The 24,962-nt window shown below is 53.3% G+C and overlaps 1 protein-coding gene across 1 annotated transcript in view; it reads left to right on the forward strand.

Moving 5' to 3' along the window:
* Window positions 1-6,922: 6,922 nt before the first annotated feature.
* The window catches only part of RAMP1 (receptor activity modifying protein 1), a 47,519-nt gene continuing 29,479 nt past the window's right edge, over window positions 6,923-24,962 (forward strand). Inside the window, exons 1-2 of the mRNA XM_004262551.3 lie at window positions 6,923-7,291; window positions 23,509-23,647. Coding sequence (XP_004262599.1) covers window positions 7,240-7,291; window positions 23,509-23,647 — 191 coding nt within the window. The 5' untranslated portion in view covers window positions 6,923-7,239. The remainder of the gene's footprint in view (window positions 7,292-23,508; window positions 23,648-24,962) is intronic.

Here is a 24,962-nt window from a genome sequence, read left to right on the forward strand (position 1 = left end):
AGAGCATTCAATATTTAGTTGGTATTGCTTGATTAAAAGTTACCCATTTAACATTTATATTTGGTGTACTTATATTTAATAAAGGTAGAATCTATAGTAAAATTTAATACTTTCTGCAGGTTTAGTGGCATTTTCTAAGTGTAAATTACCTACCAGTATTTATATGGAATACGAATGGACAGTAAGGCTATAGATCAAACTATTGCATTTCAAATTTTTCCTCTTTCATGGACTATTTAGGCTTATTTCGTATATTAATTTGTCTCCGGTTATTACCAGACCCAGTCCAAACGTCTACCAGAAATTGGGTTCCAGGATGTTAAAAAAAAATTGAGGGGGGACTTCCCTGGTGGCACAATGGTTAAGAATCCACCTGCCAATGCAGGGAACATGGGTTCAAGCCCTGGTCCTGGAAGATCCCACATGCCGCGGAGCAACTAAGTCCATGCACCACAACTACTGAGCACACGCGCCTAGAGCCTGTGCTCCGCAACAAGAGAAGCCACCGCAATGAGAAGCCCGGGCACCACAACGAAGAGTAGCCCCCGCTCACCACAACTAGGGAAAGCCCGTGTGCAGCAACAAAGACTCAGGGCAGCCAAAAATTAATTAATTAATTAAAAAAAGTTTTTTTAAAGGACTCGATTAAATGAAACTTGAAAATCATCAAGTTAGTAGATGATTCTCTAGTTTTGGCCATACATGAAGTTAGTAGAATCCTAGACTTATGGAGGTTGCTTCCTATCTGTTCAATCATACGCTTATTTATATTAAAAGGCTACATTCAGAGTAACCTTTTTTAATAAAGTTGAAACATGGATTAGACATTATTTTTAACATACTAGCAGCCATGAGAAGTATACCTCTAGTCGTTTGTTTCTAAAAGGATTTTAATTCAATGGAATTCTCTTTTAGAATACATGGAGACCAAATTACTGAATTCAATTTAGTAATTGAAAATATAGAAAGGATCATTTGAAATTATAACTTTGAGGTTTTTTGAAATAAAGGTGTCCTCTTCAAAACCTAAAGGTATGTAAAGATCAGGCAACTTTTAGATCAAAAGGCTTTTAGCCATGACCATGTAAATGGATCACTGTTATTAAGCTTCCCAAGTAAAATGTAGAAACTGGAGAAATTCATGAATCTTTGGAACTGCAAGTGAAAAAGCAATATTTATCTTATTCTCTAAGATCTCTGATTTGACATTGGTTAATTATATTAAATCGTTAGAGAATTTAAAAGACTGGTCAAATTATCCAGGTTTCCAAATATCTTCAACCAGCAAAGTTTCAGATAATTTTAGCAGACTTAATTATTGCTCAGAAGCATTTTTCTATCATACTGTATTACTAGGACACCAAAGAGCACTTTAGCTGTACCAAATAGAATATACAGGTAATTGTGTTTGCAGATAACCAGAGACCTGGAATGTTGTAGAATACCCTGAGACTATCACCAAAAAAGTGGGACTAAAAATTCCCAGTTGGCTCTGCCTAATGCCAATGTTAATTCTAGTCCAAAGAGATAAATATGTGTAACTGAGAAGCTCAATATTACAGGTAGTTTCTTTCTTAAAAAATAGTTCTTCAGCCAGAGTTCTGCATATATTGACTTAACTTTTTTTCATTATTGATCATTGTTACTTATTGCAAAGTATCTATCTGGCATATAGTAAAATGTTTAATAAGTGTTAGCTCCTGTGGTCAGCAAAGCAGTGGCCCTCCAAGCTGACCAGTCTTCATGCCCACACCTGTGAATGCGTCACATGGCAAAAGGGAGTTAAGGGTACAGAAGCAAGTAAGGTTGCTAATCAACTGACCTTGAGATGGGAAGATGATCCTGGATTATCTGGGTGGGCAGAAGAGAGAACCGGAGAAATGGCATTTCGAGAAGGGCTTCACCCACTGTTACTGGCTTTGAAGATGGAGGAAGGTGGCTAGGAGCCAAGGATTGCAAGTGGACTCTAGCAGCTGGAAAAGGCAAGGGAACATTGTCCCCTAGAGCTACCAGCAGCAGTGCAGCCCTGCCGACATGTTGATTTTAGCCTGGTGAAACCTGTCTCTGACTTCTGACTTACAGAAGTATGAGATAATAAATCTGTATTGTTTAAGCCGCCAAGCTAGTGGTGATCTGTTACATCAGCAATAGAAAACTAATAAAGCTATAATTGTTACCTCTAGAGAACTGCTAGGAACAGTATAAGACTGCTTATAGGTTCAGTGTATCTTTGCCTGAATTTTGATTCTTTGGGGATAAGGTAGGTGTGAGCTATGAGTATTAAATAAACCACCACCTCTTCGTATTTATATAGAACTTTTATCTTAATAACATCGTGATACTTAGGGTTGATAGCGATAGTCCCCTGACAGATCAGAGAATGTCATTGTTATGTATATTATGGACATCGTTATAAACAACTTCGGTGTTCCTGCGAGGAAGCTGAGAGTCAGACTTGCGCATCATTTCTAACAGTTTACTGTTTAAGAAGGCAGGTTCTGAAGCCAGATTTTCTTGATTCAGATTCCTGCCCCAAGTTTGTCTGCTGTGTTTAGCCTTGGACAAGTTATATAATTTCCCTGTGCCTCAGTTGTCTGGTGTGTAAAATGGAGATACAAGAAGTATCTGCCCTCCTAGGCATGGAGTAAAGTAAAGCGTTTGCCACAGTACTTGTTACAATATAAGAGCGTGTCAAGGGTTGCTGCTTCCGGTAGCGCGGTCATCAAGCAGTGTGCAGCGATGCATCTTTCTGTGTTGTAACTTTACCCTGACTTTGTTGTAGTATCTTGCTGTTTTGCTTTCATTCTCCTTTCTTGATTATCTTTTTTTTCTCTTCTATGAACGTCTATAACCTGCCTGAAAATTTCTTAGAATGAAGCAGGCCGTAAGTTGCTGTGTTAGGGGGTACTTGATTACAAATGATTGAAACACAAATCAAACTAGCCAAAGCACAAAAAAAGTAAACTTAACTCACATAAGTGACACTTCCAGAAATTAATTCAGATATAGCTGGATCAAGAGCCTTTTCTTCTTTTTCTCTTTCTCTTTTTTTTCTCTCTTCCTACCTCTCCCTCCCTGATTTCCCTCCCCCGCCAACACACACACACACACACACACACACACACACACACACACTGCTAAGTAGGGATGGTTACAGTGTTCACTGAACTTCTGGGAAATAGGCACACAAGCAGTGTTCAAATTAAGTGTTTGTTATACGCTCTTAACTTTTTACTTAGCAACAATTTTAGATTTACAGAAAAGTTGCAAAAATAGTACAGAGAGTTCATGTATGCCCTTGGTTGGGCTTCCTGTAATGTTAACAGTTTACATAACCACAGTAAAATGATCAAAACTGGGAAATTAACATTGGTGCGATACTACTCACCACAGATCTTATTAAGATTTCACCAATTTTAACCCCTAATGTTCCTTTTCTGCTTCAGGACCCACTCCAGTGTCCCACATTGTATTTAGTTATTGTGTTTTCTCCATCCCCTCCAGTCTGGGACAGTTCCTAAGTTATTTTCCTGTCTTCCATGACCTTGACACTTCTGATGAGTATTTGATTAGCTATTTTTATAAAATGCCTGTCAATTTTGATTTATCAGCTGTTTTCTCCTGATGAGATTGAGGTTATGCATTTTTTGATAAAGAAGACCACAGAAGAGGCCTTCAGTACTTCATATCTGGGGGACATGATCCGTCTCCTGCAGGTGATACTATCCTTCATCACTTGGTTATGGCGGCCTCTGTTGGGTTCCTCCACTGTATTTTGTTTGTATTACTATTTTTCCTTCGTAATTGAGAGAGATCTTTGATGGTATGTAAGTATCTGTTTCTCCTAAAACTTTTGCTCACTGGTTTAGCATCCATCAGCCAATCTTGCCTGAAACAGTTATTCTTGTGGTGTTTGTCTAATGATGATTTTGTATGTCTTTCTTTCCTTCTACATTTATTACTTAGAATTGTTCCGTAAGGAAAACCTGTCCTTTCTCCCCCATGTATTTATTCAGTTATTTATTTCAATATGGATTCAGTGATGTTCATTTTGTTCTGTGAGTTATAACACTATCTGCTTATTTTGTCGCTCAGATGATTCCAGCTGTAGGCATTAGGAGCTTCTTTGGGTTGGGTTCTTTGTCTTTGAAAATCACCATCCTTTTCCAAGTACTTGCTTATTTTCTGGCACCACAGAATATTTTAGGCTCATCTTATATGTTCCCTGCCCCAGCCCTGGAATCAGCCACTTCTCCAACAAGCTGTGTTTCCTTTTCTTTGAGAATGATGTTTAGAAACCAAGATCTGGTCAGTAGATGTGCTCACTGCTGTTGGAGTTGGTCGTAGGCCCTCTCAGCAGAGAGAACTAGGAAATGTATGCATTTCTGTCAATCTGTGCACCCAGACACACCTGTAGTTGTTTATTCAGACCTAGCATACACACCAAGTCATGACAGCATTGCTAAATCAGACCCTGGGAGAAACATTTACTACCTGGAGTACAGCATTTGTGTGAAGTTCTTTTTGTCTTTATCCTTAGAGTGTGCAGTCAGAATATCATTCTCTAAACTTACTTAGGTTCTGTCTTTTATTCCTGATCCCCTTCAGTGTGGTTGTGTTATGTATTTGTAATAGAGCTGTTTCCCATCTCTTAGGGATCCCTCTCCTGTGGTCCAGTGTGACGATCTGTTTGGTCCAGTTTTTTAGTTGAAGTGGGGAGGGTAGATCCAGTCCCTCTTGTTTCATCATGGCTGGAAACAGAAGCCTTCTTTTAATTTTGAATTTTTAGTGAAGTTGACCAGGTCTTTTTGAACTATCTAGATTGTGTCCTTATTAACCCTACTGTGCATACAGTAAAGCACTTGGCCGTTTTCTCAACTCTTCCATTGTTTAACCTAACATCCATATAGATGGAGGTGCCCAGGGAGAGGAATGATTTTCCATGCTACCAGCTAGAAATACAGATACATCAGACAAAATCTAGCCAGGGCAAAATTGTCAACTCTTAGATATGTGTCACAGCTACAGGAACAAGTGTTGAAGAGTTTGTCCCACTTTCCTACCTCTGCAGAAGGGAAAACCCATCGTAATTACTGGGGCATCTCTTACCCAGACCCAAGGTGCAGAAAAGAAAACCATTAGGGGAGAAAGTGCCATGGTGTGCATACCTCTTGGCTTTGGCATTCCCAAGAGAACTGTGAACTTCCTAAGCACATGAACTTGAGAAATAACACTTTGTCTTGCTAGGCACATGTGTCTGTTAGGGTGGTGAGTGTGAGAAAATGGAGGAGAAAAGGCAGAGGGCTTCCCCTGCTCAGCCCATGCCTCCTGTTGCAGTTGAGCCTCAAAGAACATGTTGCAAAGAATGGTTCCTGCTGACCCCAGTGGGGTCCCAGGTTAATGAAGGTACCTGGGGTAATGAAGAAGGAGCTGACCAGAAGATGATGCAAGGAGGCCCGCAGGCCAAGGGTGGAAAGGGTGACTCAAAAGGGTGAGCGGAGGGCGAGTCTGAGAGCAGCAGAGACGCCCGCTCTTCTCCCTAACCAGCGACTGGCTGTCCCCAGTATAGGGTTCACAGGCTTGGGCCAGGCCCCACTCATCTCCCATAACAGTGCCTTTCCCACCTGGCCTGGTCCCCGGTCACTGGCTCTTTACTCTGGCCTGCAGCCCCTCACACACTCCTCCACCCAGCCCTCAAGGCTTCTTACACTGCAGCTGAGCCAGGCGCACCAGGCCCCATACGTGTGGTTCCTGTGTCACAGCATTCATGTTACTTAGATCTGGACGTTCCTCACTAGATCCACCATCTGAAGTGCAGGACCTGCCTTGTTTATGCAGCACAGTCTTGCACACAGTTGGGGCTCAGATGTTTCTTAAATGAATAAAGAGAGAGGCCAGGCCACCCGCTGGGGTGTATCTTCCTAAGGTCTGGGAAGAGGGGCTACTCAACTCAAGAGCACATGTGGCCTCCGCCACCATCTGACACAGACCCCTATCAGGACACTTGGGACCCCCAGGTTGTAGGCATGCTGGCCCTGAGTGCCCTCCCAACCACCTGGCTGTCAGCTGCTGCCTGTCCTCTGAGCCGACAGCAGGTGGCCCTGTTCCCTTTCATTCAGCAGAGGGAAGTGTTGAGTCAGCCCACATGGACTGACCGCAGAATCCTGCGCGAGGCACTCTGCTACGTGTATGAGGCTTCAGCCACAAAGATGTGAGTTGCTCTCGGGCTAGTGATTCTTCCTCCTCCCTAGGGCAGTGGCTGATTCCTTAGCGTGAGCGTAAGTTTACTCAATTGCTCAGAGTTCTTGGAAGAGTTTGTTACAAGAAGGAACCACTGCAAGGTGAATTCCAGCCACCAGAAGAGCTTAGAGAGCCCAGGTCAGCTCAGCCCAGCTGGGCTGATGCCTCCCAGTTCAGGTGTGAGCAAGCAAGATGGGGAAATCTGCGCTCCCTCAGGCTTCCCGGGGCTCTCATGTGCCCTTTCTTTCTACACAAGTTCAGAGTCAGAATGAGGCCTTCCCAGCCTCCTCTGCCTCTCACCACCCATTCTCGGCAGCAAGTCCACCAGGGCCACCTTTCTGTCCCCTCAAACAGCCCTCTTCCCTCCAGTCCCAGGACCTTCGTGCACCTCCTCCCCTGCGCCCGCACCCTGTTCCTCATCTTGTCTTTCCAGTTCCTCATTGGACCTATGTGTCCTATTTTGGTTACTCTGAGTCTCCTCAGGCCCCGGGACTGGTTTTGTCCTCTCAGAATCCCCAGTGCCTGCACCTTGGCCTTTTGCAGAGCACACCCCCGAGGTAGGAGTGGGCGGTTGTAACCCAGGGAGAGGAGGAGGGATGGTGCCCGGGTTGACATGGAGATGCCCTGTCTAGAAGAGCCGCCCTAGTTAAACAAGCGTCTGTTTGTCAAACACTTCAGGAGCGTTCCCCGGAGCCCGAGTGTGCGCTCGCCCGGGAAGGGTCCCGGCCCCGCGCTCGCTCCGCGCGCTCAGGGCTACTCGCCGAGGGCCGGGCCGCCTCGCAGGTTCAGCCTCTGCCCCGGCGCCCCGCTGGCAGGTGCTGGCCAGCCCGGCTCCCCCGCTGTCGGCCTTCCCTTTGGGTCCCGGCGCCCCCCCGCCATCCCCGGCGGGCCGCACTGCCGCCGCCTCCCGCCCGCTCCGCTCCCGCCCCCGCCCCCGGCGCGCTGCCCGGCGGGCTCACTCCTCGGCGGGGCGCGCGACGGGCGGACTCGGCTGCGGACATGGCCCGGGGCCTGCGCGGCCTCCCGCGGCGCGGCCTCTGGCTGCTCCTGGGTGAGTAGGGCGGGGGTCCCGGCCACCCCGGGTCCGGCTCGGGACGGGGCCGCGGGCGGCGCCTCCCTCAGGGGAAGGGGCGGCTTCGGAGGCGTCGCGGGCTCTGGAGGGGCGGGCGCTTCCCCCCCCACCCCGGCCCCACGGGAGCTCTCGGCTCAGGAGGAAACAGCGGCCGCGCGGCCCCCCTTCCCGCACCTCTGCTCCCGGCTCTGCCCTGCGGGTGCGGCCGTTTCAGGGTTTCGGAATCAGACCACGGGCCATTTACCTAGAAACTTAGTTAAAACTGAGAATCTGACTGTCACAGGCAGCAGTTGCTGATTTGCCAGTAAAGCCTCCTTTGCAGATGTTCTCTGTCCTCTTCGGGGACATCGCCACAGCTTGTTGTTGTTTGTCGTTGACTTGTCACTTCTGGCTAATAGAAGTTCAAAGAGGGACCCTTGGTGAGGGGGCGGGACGCGCTCGGCTTTCTGTTTTGAGGGACTAGATGGAAACCCAGTGGTGACAGGAACCTGCACCAGCCTTAGCAAAATTTCACAAGAAATTGTCATCTTCACTTCCCTGTCCAAAATGTTCTCACAAAATGCTAAGAAACCTTCCTAAACTGCTTTAACTGCTGGACTCATTTCGTGTATTTAGTTAGTTACCTTTTAATAAAAACTAAATAGATCTTTTAAAGTGAAAGGATCCAGTGGCCCTGGGAAACCTGTGTCCTGGCTGCCGAACAGATGATGCTGGTCTGAAGCACCTGCTGCGAGGTGCCTCTCGGTGAAGGGGTGACACCACACTGCCTTGTAGCTGCTGGAGAAGCAGCTTGGGGCCGTGGGGCTTGGCTGGGACGAGAGGGGCTGCAATTCCAATCTCCCTATTCGCACACCTCGCCAAGGCGTGTTGGATCTGCCTAAAACCCTTAGTATCTGCTTCAGTAGAGTGTAATCTGAAAGCTGATCTTGCCACCTAAGTGTTTTGGCTGAAGCTATGTGAAAAGCCCAGTCTTATAATAATATTATTCTCTTCTTTTGCATTAGGATCTATGGGCTTGATGTGGAACTCACTGTTTTAGTTTCCTAAGAAATGAACATTTCTGTTTTAGCAAGTTAGAGAGCCGGGTTGGCTCATTTCTTAAACATAAATAAATAAATGTTCTTTACAGCTGTCCAGAAACTGCACCCTCTAAAGCTTGTATAAATAAAGCACTATTTCACGGTCACATACAAAGACCTTCCTTGCTTACCAAGAAAATAATACATGTTCTGGTGGAAGTTTAAAATCCTAGAATCTTAACATTATTCTGAGAGGTCTGGCTAATGTTACATCTTGGAAAAAGAAACACAGGCTTTATGAGGTTATCCGTTAATTAGTGTCATTGGAGCCCAGCGGTAATTAGAAGAATTACAGGAGCACACAGTTTTCTTCCCAAGTGGTGACGTGAGCTAGATCTCCATGGTGATGAAGATTTTGCTACCCAGAAAAGCAAGGTGGCATTTCTTGTTTTTCATCAGTCTTAAAGGAGGGCGTTTCCAGAGGACCCAGAGTTAGTCTATGATGACTTCATTGTAAGCTCCTGTTTTTATGAGTCCACCTTTACTCAGGAGGGCTGGCTGACACTGTCCTCTATGAACTCATCTGTCGTCTGTCCTGGGAAACACGCACCTTCCCTGGCATGCTGGGGGCGGTTGGGGGTTTTCTTGCAAGGCTGCTATATTTATTGAAATATGTGACTCTGTATAAATGCAAGTATAACTGTTGGGAACCGACCGGGGCGTCACAGGAAATGCAGTCAATGTGACAACTGCAGATTACCGTGCTGTTTGACGTCTGGAGGCGGTTCTAATCCTGGAGTCCAAATCGGAAGGATTCTTTTTGCTAATCGACCTGGTGTGTTTGTTTATTACCCTCTCTATTCTATTTAGGTGCAGGGAGAAGTTTCTGGGTTTTGTCTTCCTTCCATAGGTGCATGCCAGTCGGTGTGCGTAGTGTCAGTCCCAGGCCAGGGCTGTTGAGAGATGTTTGTGCCCTCATTGGAAGTGGTGATAGCAACACGTCAAGGAAATGTTGTAGGTGGAATCCTTACTTAAGGCAAATAGCTAGTTCGGAAAGTCTGTTCCTCCTGATTTTTTTCTCCCGGGATGAAGCAGTTTCACAGCTTCTACTCAGACGTGCTGTCTGGCAGAGTGTGCGATGTGGGCGCCCCATGCGGTGTGAATTCCAGTGAAGATGCTGAGCTGCCGACCGTGCAGCCCCGCGGGTTTGCCCACCAGCATACCACTCCTTCGGGCACAGAGCCCGTCTTTCCCAAGGTCCACCTGGCACGGAGGGCTCCCCACTCAGAGGACCCCGGCCCCAGCCCGCCCCCCCAGGCTCATCTCAGGGAGGAGCACGGGACCCAGACTGAGCGATCCGTCTTCTCCTGGAGCCTTCTGACTCTCTCCTCTTGGCTGGATGTGAGTGCCGGGTGCCAGATCGCATCCCAGGAACCTCGGGGGACTGGGCGTAGGGCACCTGTCCAAGCTGACAGACGCAGGCAGGACCTCTCCTCATTGAGCCTAGATTGAGCCCCGAGAGGTGAACTTTTCAATCCTGTAACCCCATCACATCTGAGCCAGCCGTGTCCCTTGCAGAACAGTGCCTGATATGTGGCAGAGGCTCACGGGGTTCTGAGAAGGGCACACGCCTGAGGGCTGTGGGATCCCTGCCCAAGAGCCTCTTGCTCTGCTGGGGACTCCGGGAAGACCCGAGGAGGAGACGCTGCAGCCTTAGGAGGGGTGAAGGGGAGATGGGGCGGCTGCTCTGGCCTTAGCGCCTACCCTGGCCCTGTGCCCGCCCGCCCCTGGCTCTTCACTTTCTTCCTGGCAGATGGAGAAAAACACGATGCTGCTGGGGGTCTGTCCTGTCCCCAGGCCCAGCCACCAGCCCTCCACACACACACACACACACACACACAACACACACGGAGCCCCTACAGGGATGTCCTTGGCACCAGCCCTCCCTGCTCCAGGATGGATGACCTTGGGTCTGGGTAACATTTCTAGAGAATGCGTTTGTTCTTAGCGAGGAGGGTTATGTCAACACAGCGGCAGGAGGAGGCTCCCAACCTAAACAGGAACTTATTCTTTGTAACATAATGACGGTATTGTTGTCGGTGGAGAAAGAAGTTTTTTCCCTAAGATTGTTCTATTTTAGTGTTTTCTAAGACATCAGTTCAGTCATCATTCAAAACACAGACGCTAAGCAGCTTCATTCAAGCAGGATCAACTGCCAAGTCCCGGCGGGGGAGCAGGGGACACCGTGGGCCCGAGCGGCGCATCACAGCCAAGCCGTTCTTATTTATTCCTCGTTAGGCCTCACAGTGTCTCCTTTATTTCCCTCCACGATGGCGCCCTCCCTCCCGCGTGCAGTTCCCACGGTCGATTCTGTGGGACCGGAGACCTGGCCCGCATCCCTCTGCCCTCCACGGCCCAGCCGGGCAGTGCCCACCCTGCTCCCTGGGGCTCTGCACCCCGACACCCGACAGGCTCACCAGGAAGGGTTCTCCTGAGCCAGACCTCACCTGAGAGGCCCAAGGGCAGCAGTTTACCCAGCAAATGACTGAATGATAACGCTTGCCTTACTGTCACAGACTCAGACCAGTTGTCGGCTGGAATGAAAGCAGTTCATGTATCACATAGCAAATCCATGTTACGGGGGAAGAGGCCTGAAAGGCGTAGTCAGGTAACAGAAACTTGGTGACACTGACACCCCAGGTTGGTGCTCTCTGCATATGCCTGTATTGCCTCCAGAAGATTCCAGGGTCCATTTGCGAGAGGAAGGATGGCTGCGGGCTGGGTGGAGGGACAGATAAGGGAGCATCGGGGAAGCACTAATTTCTCCTGGTAACTTCTACCTGGTACAGAACACAAGTGGGCCCCAGGGTGTCAGGCCTGGAAGGGGCTTCTAGTAGGTAGAAGCCAGGGGTGCCGCTACACAGCCTACTGCTGGGGGCTGCCCGCTGCAGCCCCACACGAAGAAGCGTCCAGCACAAAACGCCCACGGTGCCAAGGCTGAGAAGCCGCGCGCCCGTTGAGCCACGTACGCGAAGGTGCCATCTGTGCAGAAAGAGGTAAAAGCCGCGGGCGGCGGGGCCCCAGATCTCAAGCCCCCGGGAGTCGGGAAGAGCGCTCCAGAGCACAAGAACAGTTATGCAAAGGCCTTGGAACTTTCCAGAAGCCTTTGTGATGGAAGCATGAGGGGAAGAGGGCTTTGAGCCAAGCTACAGGAGGACCCGATCCTCCAGGCCAAGGGGAGCAGTTCAGATTTCGTTGCGAGGGCAATGGGCAGACCTGGAGGATATTAAATGCGGTGACGAGATGGAACAAATGGTTTAAAGAGCCCTGGGCTGCTGTGCCGGAGCCCAGCGGGAGCTGGGCGGGGGCTGGAGGTGGGAGACAGGGCGCGGGAAGGTGGGGCTGAGCTGGAAGGAGTGGAGAGGCTTCAGAGGGTTCCACAGGTGGACAGAGGGCTCGGCTGTGGGAAGGGAGGGAGCAGCGAGGAATGCAGAAGAGCTGGGCACCTAGCAGGCAGCGGCCAGAGAGCTGGCGCATCACAGCTGAGGCTTCCAGGAAGTCATAAGGCCCCTGCTTAAATTCAGTGTCAGTGAAGCGTCAAATTGTTTTAGTATAAGAGTGTCTCAAGCAATATTTGGGACATACTTATACTAAAAAGAACTCGTTTACCTGCCATTCCAGTTTAACTGGGCGTCCTGTAGTTTTATTTGCTAAAGCTGGCGGCCCTATCCACAGCAGCCACATTGGGTGACACGTCCCCTTGGACACTCAGGGATGGTGGCAAGTAGGCAGGTGTCTGCAGGGCACAGAAGAAGTGTGGCTGGGAGAGACGTCTGGGGCGGCATCCGTGTCAAGATGGTGTGAGAGCCTCGGATAGAAGGGATGGCCCCGGGGGTGTGGATGCAGGTGGGGCGCAGGCTCCTGATGGAGGCCGGGGAGGGGAGGCCGAGGCCGAGGAGAGGCTGAGACAGAGACTGGGGAAGGCAGTTGGCAGGGGCGAGTGTGGAAGAGGTGACAGCTAGTGCAGCCTGGAGAAGGTCAGGTCCTCTGAGAAGGTGCAGAGAGGGCTCACCCAGAGTGCTGCCTACTGAGGGTGTCCTCCCGTGCTGGGGTTTTAGACATGCAGAACTCTGATTCATCTGGAATGTCTGCTGATTTTCTAGCTAAGTGGCTGTTGGGATTTGAATGGTGATTGCCCTGATTTGTTGACTGATCTGGGAGGATTTTAACAAGACCACCTGTTCAGTCTGTCCTCCACCCCACCCACAGGATTCCTTTTCTCCTGCAGATTACTTCTTCAATTTCTAGAAATCTTGTGGTTTCTGGCTGCTCTATGACTGGGATATCTCCCCCAATTTATCTTCTATCTGGTCTTTGCTGGAACATAAGCTCCTTTTTTGTGCGTTTGTTTTACACTTGGCGGTCTTTGTGCACGTGGTTTCTAACGGTGCCAGCTTCTTGTTTTGTTTTCGTTCTTCTCCCCCTTGGCTTTTTCAGATAGATCATTAGATCATCTGTAAGGAAGGGTGTCACCTCCTCCCCACGTTGACACTCTTGGTTCCCCGCTCCAGCTGGGCTGGAGGGTGACTCTCTGCTGAGTAGGGGGTGTGGCCGCAGCTGCCTTCCTTCATTCCTGGCTGAGGGCAGCAGTGCCTCAAACCTTCAGTCTTTCTCCTTTGGGCAAGATGCTTTTTTAATTTTATTTTATGTTTGCTAGAGACAGGGAGGGGAAGGGATAGAGAATGAGTCTTCTTTCCATGTGTGAAATACTCTTTTGTGACGTTAAGGAAGAATCATTTCTTCCTTGGCAGTGTGCAGAGCTCTGAGTTCCCTCCTTGAGGGGCGGGCTGCTGGCACTGGTGAAATGGGGCCCCAGGTGGAGAAGGGGTTCACCAGTGTGAACCTTCCTGCATTTCTGGGATGAATGGAGTGTTCCTTGGGTCCCTGTGCTGGCTTTCAGCAGACTTGGGAGTCTGTTGCCCACTGCTTATTCTGAGTTATGCTTTGCTATTCCTAAGTGAGAGTGCTCTGCACTTTCTTTGGTGGGTTTTATTAGCAGCACCGGGGTTTCTTCCCAAAAGAGGTTTGTGAACGTTCACTCTTTCTGTCTGCGTCAGGGCAGTTGAGATGATGTGAAAGATCAGCTCCTCCAGGACCTGAAGGACCTTCATTTTCACTTGCAAAACCATCGAGTGGGGCCCTGTTTGGCAGGAAAGATAACCGAGAACGTTTTCAGTGTCTTTCGTGGGTCTTGGTCCTCTTGGGTTTCCTATTTCTTATAGTGATGATGTTTCACATTTTCCTGTGAACTTGTCCATTTTATCCAATATATCATTAATATAGGCATCTTATTTTTCTATTTCCCACTGTATCTGTGGACATATGTTTGCCATGTCTGGTCTGAATTGGCATTTTCCTGTCATCTCTCGATCAGAAGAGACAGTGATTTATCTCTGTTATTAGACCCCTCCCCTCCCCCCAGAAGAACCAGTTCATTTCCCTTGAATGCCAAATCCATTTGTTTTTGTTCTGTCTTTCTCAGGAATGAAACTTGTTCTTTGGCATCATGGCTGCAGCCCCTGAATTTCTTTCTGTCTTGTGCCCGTTGCTAACGTTTTCTTGATTTTCTGTCTTTGTGGGTTTTATATCTTCTTAAAATATGACTTATTTGGAAGCAAGTTTTGAACAATCCCAGTGACTCAGCCTTTTGGTTTCTCCCCCGACACTCCGTGGTCAGGAAGCAGTCGTAGACCACCGCCACGGCTTAGTGCGAGTGAAGGCATCGTTCTGGGCCTTGCAGAATTTCCCTTTTGTAAAAGGCCCCTAAACCCACAAAAAGAGTGTGGAGTTTTGTTTGTTTGTTTGTTTTTTGGCCGTGCTGAGCAGCTTGCCGGATCCTAGTTCCTCAACCAGGGATCAAACCCCGGGCCCTCAGCAGTGCAGGCACCGAGTCCTAACTACTGGACGGCCAGGGAATTTCCGAGTGTGGAGTTTTTATGTGTTGATTCTAGTCATCATCTTAAACCATATTACTTACGTATCCTTACTTATTGTAGTCCCCCAGCTGTGTCAGGGCTGTGAGAACTGTGTTTCAACCCCACGCTGCTTCTCTGATTCACTTTTCTGTCGCTGAGTTCCTGCACGTTCTGTGCCACTGGGACAGTGGGGAATTCACACACCTAATCTCTGCCAGTCACATCCACGTGAGGAGTTCTTATAGCATAACCTTCTGTGTCCTCTTTATTGTTGTTTTTTTTGTTTTGTTTTGTTTTTGTGGTACGCGGGCCTCTCACTGTTGTGGCCTCTCCCGTTGCGGAGCACAGGCTCCGGACGCGCAGGCTCAGCGGCCATGGCTCATGGGCCCAGCTGCTCTGCGGCACGTGGGATCTTCCCGGACCGGGGCACGAACCCGCGTCCCCCGCATCGGCAGGCGTACTCTCAACCACTGCGCCACCAGGGAAGCCCCTCTTTATTGTTTTTTAATTTTATTTTTTTTTACTTTTAACTGTGGTAGAATACATATAAAATTTACCATCTTAACCATTTTAAGATGGTTACAGTTCCGTGGCATTGAGGCTATTCACATTGTCCTGCAATCATTGTCACCACCCACCTCCAGAACTTTTGCATCTTCCCAAAATGTTACTCTACCCACGAAGCACTAACTCCCCATCCCCTTCCCCCAGCCCCTGGCAACCACCTTTCTACTTTCTGTCTCTTTGATTCTGACTACTGTAGGTACCTCACATGAATTGGAATCATATAGTATTTGTCTTTTTGTGAGTGGCTTATTTCACTTAGCATTATGTCTTCATTCATGCTATGGCATGTGTCACAATTTCCTTCTTTTTTAAGGCTGAATAATGTTCCCTCCTGTGTATATACCACATTTTGTTTATCCATTCATCTATCGATGACACCTGGATTGCGTCCACCTTCTGGCGATTGTGAATAACGCTGCTATGAACACAGGTGTGCAAGTTATCTCTTAGAGACCCTGTTTTCAATTTTCTTGAGTAAATACCCAGAAGTGGAATTGCTGGATCGTATGGTAGTTCTATGTTTACTATTTTGAGGAACTGCTCTACTGTTTTCCACAGTAGCTGCACCATTTTCCATTCCCACCCGCAGTGCCCAAGGGTTCCGATGTCACCACATCCTCACCAGCACTTGTTCTTTCCTGGTTTTGTGACGGTAGCTGTCCTGATGGGTGTGGGATGCCCTTTCTTTCTTTCCAGGTGGAATTTGACTTTGTCAGGGATGGTACTGTGCTTTATTATTTTTTGGTCTTACATTTGTCTGACTCCATTGCCCACGTTTTGGGTGTTATTCTGCATCACTTAGGCGTTTGATCTCATTTAGCATCCTGTTTTCTCGTGGATTCAGGGCACACATCGACAGGTCCTCCCACATCCAGCACAGAGCAGGCACTTCAAGGAGGGGAGGGAGGAGGGGAAGCAGCATCGCTGGGCCAGAGCAAGGGGACGGTGGGTCTGCAGGCTGACAGCAAGGATGAAAATCAGGTGACAGGAGAATCTTCTAGGTGAGGGCTTCATTGGAGCAAGTTGCTGCTTGAGGGGGAAGTGGAAGGGCCCCTGGGCCGGGAGGAGGGGACTCTTCCTGCGCTCTCTCAGCCCTTGACTAGCTGCTCAGAGGGTGGCAAGGGCGGGAATTCCTCTTGCCAGGCGTGGAGAGCATCCTGGGACAGGGGGCGAGCTGGACCAGCTGACCTCCTGCAGAGAGAGGGCATTAGATGGAACAGAGACGGGAGAGGAAGAGCTCAGGGGAAGCCGAGGGGATTTCGCTCTAGAGGAAGTTCAGTGTGACGGAGCCTGGCAGTGGGGAGATGCCCAGGGGCCACGTGGGGAATGCTGGAGGGACCACGGCACCCACTCAGGGGCTGGCACAGGGACCCTCCGGCCCACCAACGACGGAGCGTGGTGACCGATGGAGCCAGTTCAGGAGACCCCGACTCGCGGGCGGCAGGAATGGGCACTCAGATGGGCTGGGGAGCTCCTCCCTTGGGCCCCAGGCTCTCCATCCTCTGGAGAGGTTGTCTCCAGGCTCTCTTGGCCCAGCCCCTGTCGGTAAGGTCGCTGGGATGTGCTTCTCCAGTCGCTGTGCAGTGATTCATCTGCGTGTCAGAAAAGCATGCAAAGATAGACTCCCTTAACAAGTGAGACGTTGAAATTAGTTTCTAAAATCATGAAAATCCTTTTGCTTTCCTCTGAGGGCACCACGTGTTCCTTAAGGACACCAGTGATTTTAGTGGGAGCAATGGGCTTGAGTCGGCTGTACCTGCTCAGGTGGAAAATGCTGGTCCCCTGGGATTAGGTGGACCCGGTGCCGGGAGGAGGCAGCTCGGCCGCTGGCTCTTGGCTTGACCTCATGTCCTTCGGGGCGCCTGCACGCGGCCAGGCATCCATCTCACGGGACTCCCACCTCTCCAGTGAGACCCCTCCAGGCCGCTCATGGGGAGGTGGCCCTGGGGAAGCCCACCTGCAGAGGTGACTTGGTTCGAGGCCCTCAAAGCCTCAGCAGACATGGATCACCTATAGCCTTTGGGGCTGCTTTCAGGGTCTCTGGCGTCGAGGTGGCCGCCCTCAGCATCTCTCCCACGTGGTCCGAGATGAGCATGCCAGGGGTTGCACCCCAGCTCCACCACTCCTGGGCTGTGTGGCTCTGAGCAGGTTACCTAGCCTCTCAGGGCCCCTCTGTCCCCATGTGTAAAATGAGAGACTAATACCTGCCCTGTTTTTTACTTGCAAGGATTTAATAAGCTGATGCCCGTAGAGGGCTTAGGACAGGAGCTGGCCACGTGAACTGCAGCTGTCACCACCTTCGATGGGGCCTTCCCAGCATGTGGCAGTGGGAGGGGAAGTAGCAGGCCTTTTGCAGTTGATGTGTAACCCATCTAGAGCCTGATCTGCATTCTATCCGTTTATACCAACTCGCTTCCAAAGAGAAGACAGACAGTGGCTCTTGACAGACACACAGGCACCTTAAGGCACCAAATATGACCTGGTATCACATTCCGCAGTCCCCAGAACCCTCCAGAAGGGGGTGAAATCAACAGAGTATTTAAGCAGGGAGGAGAGAGGAGCATCTCACAAGTTGCTGGCTGAGGACAGGTTGAGGCCCAAACCACTCTGCGCTTTCTAGAAGCCAGAACAGACCGTGAAAGTTAAGAGAGCTGTCCCTGGCCAGGAGTGCGGTGTGCCCCAGCACATCTGCTCCTTCAGTGAGTGTGCCGTCAGCCAGAAGCCTGCTGAGGGCCAGCGCTGGGTGTGCAGGAGACGCAGTCTCCGAGGCCCCTCGGTGGCTAACCAAGGGTTAGAAGACGGCGCGATGCACGGTCAGAGAGGGCTCTGTGCTGAGCAGGGCAGAGGAGGTGATGGTTCACTGGGCCTTGAGGGTTGAGTAGGAGTTTTTACTGGACACACAGAGTTCCTGTTTTTTCATTTTGTCGTTTGGGTTTTTGTTTTCTTATTCCGAGTAGACTGAGAAAGGCTGAAGGTAACATGTTCAAACCAAGTTCTGTTTACATCATCCTCTGGGGCATTCAGTGACAGGCCAGGCATGTAGCTGCCTGGGCATTTGGCTCCCAAGTGGCTGTACCCAGGAGAGTCCTGGAAGTGGGTGTTTTTCACCCTGCTGGCCCTAGCTGGGTGAGCAAAAAGTGATTCAGCAAGAACATGCCTAGCAAGGATTTTTCCGATAGCTATTAGGAAAAGGTCTGGACAGAACACAGAGAGAATATTTTAGAAATTATACTTTTAACCTGTGGAAAACGTAGAAGAGCATAAAGCAGAAAATAAAGGTCATCTGTGATTACACCACTCAGAGGTAACCCACTCGACATGCCCTTCAGATTTACTGTTTTTATTGAGGTGTAACTGACGGAGAATAAACTGGATGTTTAAAGTGTAGCATTTGGAAGGTTCTGGCATAGGTCCACACCCACGTGGACCCAAGACCGTGAGCATGTATATCCGTCACCTCCAGAAGTGTCCCGTGCCTTTGTCCCCTCCCCCTCCTGCCCCCTCCCATCACCCTGCTGGGCCCTGGGGTCAGGCTCGCACTTCCTGTGAGTCGCTAAGGGCCACTCAGTTTGCAAATCCACAGGGAGGGCCACTCATCTTGAGGTGCGGTTGGTTCTGTGAACACGTCTTCTGGAAGCCAGGCCTGTTTGCCCACCTGGTGTGGGACGTTCCCATTTCACAGAGAAAGAAACTGTGGTAGAGAGGTGGTGAGGCCTCCTCTGGGCCTGGCCTGGGGGTGGGGGTGGGCCGTGTGCTGGGGGCCCTGGAGGCTCACGGGCTCTGAATTCAGCCCCCAGCCGGTCACTCTGACGAGCAGGCCCCCCAGCAGGTGCCCTTCCCTCGGCTCACCTCCCACCAGTCACCCCAGCCCTGGGAGGACCGTGTGAGTCTGCGGCTCCATCTCTGCAAACGTGGGGTGGGATGAGTGGCAGCAGGATGGGCCCGTCCTGCAGACGTGCGGCCACAGGCCAAGGGCACAGGCATGGAACAACACCTATCAGGTCCTCACTTCTGAGCCCTCATCTCTCGTTAGAAAACCCAAATGCCCCAGAGCCCCGAGGTCCCCCGTGGGGAGGCTGCCGCCCCATCTTTCTGGCCCCAGGCACGTGGCCGTAGGGATCTCACTGCCATTTCTCCTCGCGTCAGGGACATTTTCCAGCTGTTTCTCGAGGCGCCGCCAGGCTCGCTGGACTGAACGATGCAGACACCAGGGAAAGTCCTGCCTCGACTCGCTGCTGTCCGCCCGGCAGCCTTGCACTCGGCCTTTTAAAGACATGAGTTATGAATGATTAAATTTGCAATGACACAGGATTGGAACCCATCTGGCCCCAAACAGCTGGTTTTAAAACTTTGGGCAATTTTATTCCATGTTAAAACCATAACGTTTCCTCTCTTCCCAATGAAAGAAACCACATCAGGCTCTTTTTGTTTGTAAATCTAAGTGTCATTCTCCTCTACTTACAAATGAAACTGGTTTCCAGATTCACACAGACAGCTTGCCCAGCCTCATCCCAGTTGTAGGAACGACGGCAAAGAGAACAGCGGCTCTGGGCTCCCCCAGGGCAGGAGAGAAAGGGCAGCGGGGTAGGGGTGTCCAGGGAGCAGAGGTCCCGCCCTCGGGAGACAGACAGTGGCTCACAGAGAGGTGGGAGCTGCCGCCCAGGGACCAGCCCAGAGCCAGGCCGGGTCAAGGCCACAGGGCAGGCCCTGCAGCCAGCCCAGGGCAGGGCGGCGCACAGACAGAGCGGGCTAGAGTGTGACCACTGAGGCCGAAAGGCAGGGTGGCCACCCAGGCCCTGAGCCGGCCGGGCGGCGGCAGGTGGCTGCTGGATGTGTGCAGCCCAGAGGAGGGGGCAGCAGGAAGAGGCCGACCCGAGCGTCAGGGAGGGACGCCCTCACAGGGGGGACTGTGGCCTGAGGACACGTCCCTCGGAACCCATTCCAACCAGGCCCTCGGCCTCTGGCCCCCACCCACCCCCCGCACTAACTCTGGGGCTTGTGGGCCCCTGCTTCCCTGACATTCCAGGGACTCGGGAGCCACCCAGCACCCTTAGATCAGATCCCTCCAGCGCTCACATCAGCCCATGGCTTTCTGTCGCGAGCACCCAGTGCCCTGAGGTGCGCGTTCATCTTCATTCGCTGTAAACCAGCCCTTCCAGAGCAGAAGGGGAGCCCGCCGCACTTCCTGAACCTCCTTGGGACAGTCCGAGGCACCATGTTTCACTCCCACGTAGAATGTCCACTGGTAAACTGGGCGTCACCATCTGGTTCACCTGACAAATATTAACACGCAGAGCCGCTGGGTGCCAGGGAGGACATCCGCGTGAGTCAGAAAGAGTGGGCGAGGAGAGGACAGCAAAGCGGTTCTGAGAAAAGAAAGAACCGTCCGCCCGCCCTAAACAAGGCACTAGATGTAGAGGTGGGGCGGGGGGTGCTGGGACCTTAGGGAGGAGGACGGGCGACATTTGAGCCTGAGCTTTGCCAGGAAGGGCGGTCCAGGTGGGGAGTGCAGAGCGGATGCCACGAGCAGTGAGGGGCGGGGGACACACGGAGGGGCGACCGACCTTCAGAATGAGGCTGCAGCTCCTCCCTGAGTCTGTGTCTAAGCCTTCCTGAGCTCCCTGCGACCCCCGGCGCAGGTGGGCTTTCTCGGGGTGTGCTGAGAGGGCAGGGGTGGGGAGCTGCCCCGTCCCCACGGCTGGCCCTCGGGCGCACGTGCGCGCCGTGTGGACCCTGAGGGGGCCACACCCGGGCTGTTGGGAAGCAGCGTGAACTCGGGCTTTCAGAGGCTCCCGCGTCTCCCTCCCCGGCCCCCTGAGCACCCCGGGGGCCTCACTCCTTCACACCCAGCCGGGCGCCCCTTCCCAGGGTGTCGAGAGCGGGTCAGCCCTGTGCCCGCCCCCCGTCCTCTCCTGGGGGCTCCTCCGAAGGGCTTTCCCTCTTGCCAGCCTTGCATCTTCTCCGTTCCCCCCATTACTCCCGGATTCTCGAGCTAAAACCCCCGGGGGTCCTCCCCATCTGAGCGGCTTCCAGGCCCCCGGCCTGCCTGTCCAGGCCTGGGGGACAGTGGGACCCTCCAGGCGGCGGGTGCGGAAGCAGGCACCTCAGCGTGCAGGCAGGTGCAGCCCAAGGCTGCTTCCAGCTCCTGCCACTGGTCTCATCTCCACTTCCATGTGCCGTGGGTTCCCTGCGTTTGCGGTTTTATTTGTAATTAATCACAGAGTTGTACTTTTACTGCTATGAAATGTCACTTTGTTAGCTTGGCCCCCCTGCCGAGATGTGTCCAGCCTGGAGTCTGTCACTTAAATTAGGTAAATGGGCTCGTTAGCCTCCCACCCCGTCACATGTCGGGGGACGTGGAATCCAGGGGCGCGGGGTCGTCACGGGGATCCTGGGGAGGCGTGTGGAGCCCCCGCCATCGCGTCCCCCGGGAGAGCGGAGAGGCCTCGTCGCGGCTCCCTCTGACCACAGCCCTCCCCGACCCCAAGTCTCCGACGCTGCCGGACACGGCGTGCTTGTCACTGGCCACCGGTCCCCGCCGTGCTGAGAACCAGCCGTGCCGGGAGGGGACGGCTCTCGTGCACTTCGGCCCGGCTTCCAGGCGCACAGGCTCTGGCAGGAGGTCAGTGCCCTGCACAGGCTCCGGGGCCCCCCGCCAGCTCCCTCGCCTCAGACTCTCGGTGGGGCAGGGACGGAGCATGCTCTTCCTGCCTGTGAGGGGCCCCTGTGCCCGGCCTGCCCTTCACTTCTGTTTAAGGCAGCCCGTCGCTGTTACCTGTAACCAGCACCACTGTCCACCTGCCCCTCTCCCAAGTCCACAGGCTTCCTCTGAGAACCCGTCCTCCCCTCTGCCCCGGCCGGGCCTTCAGCTTCCCATTCGTCTCTCCGTTCTGCCCACCGTGGGCCGGTCAGAGCCCCGTCTGTGGTGTGTGAACTCCTTCATCTACCCTCCTGTCCACCTGCCCAGCCGCTCAGCCATCCACCCACCCAGCCATTTACCCATCCCCCCACCCGCCTACCTACCCATCCCCCCCGCCTCGTCCCCCCACGCAGTAACTCTTGAGCCCCCAGAGTCGCACACTAGAATGGCTCTTCCCAGCCCCCTGCCGTCACCACCTCTCTGGCCACGCCCCACCTTCCTCACCTACCCCCTCCCCGAGATCTGCAGCAGAGGACAGGTCAGGCCTGCTGCCCCACTTCCTGCTTCCGGCCCGAGCCTCGCGGTCTGGGAGTCGGCTGGGTGCAGGCCCCGACGGGGGCAGGGCTAGTTCAGTCTAGTCTACACCGCTTCCAGTGCTCGGACCTTGGGCCTGCTTCTGAGCCCCGAATCCCCAGTTCCCATCTGTAAGGCGATGATCACCATAGGACCCCACCTCAGGGTAGTCGTAAAGAGCTTTGAGCAGCGCCCGAATATTGTAGGGACTGGAGAACCAGCTCCTCTGCATTTTACTCTGGGAAGACAGAGGTGGAGGGGGAGGAGTCCGAGGGGCCAGGGGCTCCCACCTGAGCGCACACCCCTACCAGGCCCGAGCGCCTCAAGTGACAGCTTGCCGTCCACCCATGTCCCTGAGCCCAAGAATTCCCAGCACAGCCCCTCCCCCTAGGGATTTGGAAGGGCCTGCCGGCGGGGCGGGGCGGGTGGGTGCCTGCAGGCAGAGGACGCAGCATGGCCTGGGGGCGGGTGGGTGCCTGCAGGCAGAGCCCAAGCAGGGAATGCAAGGACCCTGACCCCACCCCAAAGAGCAGCAAGAAGGTGGACAGTGGACGTTCAGCCTGAAGAGGGGAGGGGGAGGAGGCCTGGTGGGGGGAGGACCCAGTGGAGAAGCTTCCTCACCTGCCTGGCGTCCACGGGAGCCAGGCTTGGGCTTGGGGGAAATGAGTGAAGTTTGCTTCGTGCAGGGCACTGCTTGGCCATTTGTAATTTCTGACTGTACCTTCATCAAGGCGGGAGGGTAGAAACATTTCACGTGACAGTGTGTCTGCTTGGTGGTTTCTAACTGGTGAACATCCAGACACAGAGGATGTGAGCTCAGTGCTGGGTGCTGCAGCGCAGCCCGCAGGTGCCGCAGGAAGAGGGGCGGGCGGCGGGCTCCAGGACCCTGTGCCGCTGGCCCTCCCTGGGCCGGGCTGATTCCTCCTCACTCCCCAGCAGGGGCCTGGTGGCCTCGCGGCTGATGAACCAGGGTCCGGTCCCAGCAAGCTGTTCTCGCAGCCGCAGTTTCCATGTCAGTGAAGGGCAGGCCTTGGGAACCATGTCGGGAGTGGTGTGAGGATGAAACAGTATGTGAGAGTCAGACTCTGTGCCCCGGACAAGAGGAAGTGCGGTCCCCATTCTGTCGCTGTCGCCCAGGGAGACCTCATCATCAGACCCGCTATTAGCAGGCAGGGCCTTTCCTGGGTCCAGAAACAACTGACGAAGAAATGATCCAGTTGGAGCCTAGATGCCCCCTCCAGGGATCACGGGGACCCCAGGGCATCCTGGTGGCCTCAGAGTCGGACGGGGCTCCCCGGCGGGCCCTGGGCTGGGAGCCCCGATGGATGTGGGCTGTGGACATAAGAGTCCCTGACCCACAGTGGGGGCAGGCGGGCCCGGCGAGGCCGGAGGGTGACAGTCGTCTGGGGGCTGTCGTTGCAGTGAGCCACCTCTTCATGGCCACCGCCTGCCAGGACGCCACCTTCAGCACCCTCCTCCACGAGCTCTGCCTCTCCCAGTTCCAGGTGGACATGGAGGCCGTCGGGAGGCCGCTGTGGTGCGACTGGGGCAAGACCATCGGGTGAGTCCGCGTCTCCGGCGTGGGGGCGTGTCGGGGGCGTGTCGGGGGCGGGGCCGCGGGGCCGGTGAGAGGGTTTCCCTCAAGGCCGCGGTTGCGGTTCTTCACCAAAGTCCAGGGTGTGGATGCGCCACGGCCTGGGTCCAGGGTGAGGGCGAAGGAGGGCGCCCCTGCCAGGTGAGCGTGGACGGTGGGGTGGAGGAGGCCTGAGCGCGGCGACCTGGGGTCACGGTGGGTGGCGGGCGCCAGCGTGGCAGGCGGCGGGCGGAGGGTTCTGTTTGGTCCTTGTCCGGTCTGGGAGGCCGGGAGCCGGGAGCAAAGGTCTAGCGGCCGGGCCGAGTCCCTGTGACAGGAGCCCCCGAGTGCAGGGCTGTACCCGCAGCTTCCCTCCATCCCCGTGGTCCGGCCAGGGCTGTCCTTCCTGCCTGCTCGGGGCTCGGAGCTTCCTGGAACCATGGGCGGCCCAGCTCGAGCTGAGCCCCTTCCCCTTCCTGACTCAGTCCTTCTGCCAAGACGTCCTTCTTCCTGCCCCACAGGGCTCATCCCTGGCCCCTCGGCCGCTCAGCGGGGTCGGCGTCTCTCCCTGCCCAGGCCCCGTCCCCTCCGTCTTCTGGAGCAAAGATCATAACTTGGTGTGTCTGCAGGCGCTATCCCAGGTTGTGTTTCTGCTTCAGCGTTCAGGGCCCGGGAGCATCAGAGGGCTCCAGTGGGCGAGGAAAGGCAAAGAGAAATACCCTCCAGATGCCGAGATCACAGGTGGGCGGCCGACCTACCAGGCGAGCAGGGTCCGCAGAGTGTCTGTGGGTTTCCAACCTGGGCCCCGATGTCCTCTGTACAAAGACCTGCACCTCGGTTTACAGCACAGTGCAGGACACACAGGAGCTGGGCGCGGGGGTGCTGGCTTCCTGCCCCTGCAATTAACATGGAACCCGCACGGCCCTCCAGGGTCTGAGCAGAGGCCGAGCGGGCGCCGGGCCAGGTGGGGTTTCCTCACCCTCCTCCTTCTCCGCTGCCTCTTCCCAGACTTCAGGGTCTCCTTTTCTGAGCTGAGAAATCAGTCATGAGTTAGAAATCAAAGGGGGGCGGGGTTAGAAATCAAAGCGGGGCCGGGGTGGTGGGGGGCAGGATGTTCAAAATCAGCAGAGCCTGTTCTTGAGGCTAATTGGCTTTCTGCCTCCGCTGAGTGATTCGTGTTTAAATTAAAGAGTGCACATTATTATGACGCAGAGAAAACACCACGAGGGTCCCTGGGGAACAACATGCCCCCGCCCCCGACCCCAGCTCTGGGCAAGTGATTTGTGTAGACAGATTCCAAACA

Source organism: Orcinus orca, chromosome 7 (assembly GCF_937001465.1).
Source record: "Orcinus orca chromosome 7, mOrcOrc1.1, whole genome shotgun sequence".
Classification (NCBI taxonomy): Eukaryota; Metazoa; Chordata; class Mammalia; order Artiodactyla; family Delphinidae; genus Orcinus; species Orcinus orca.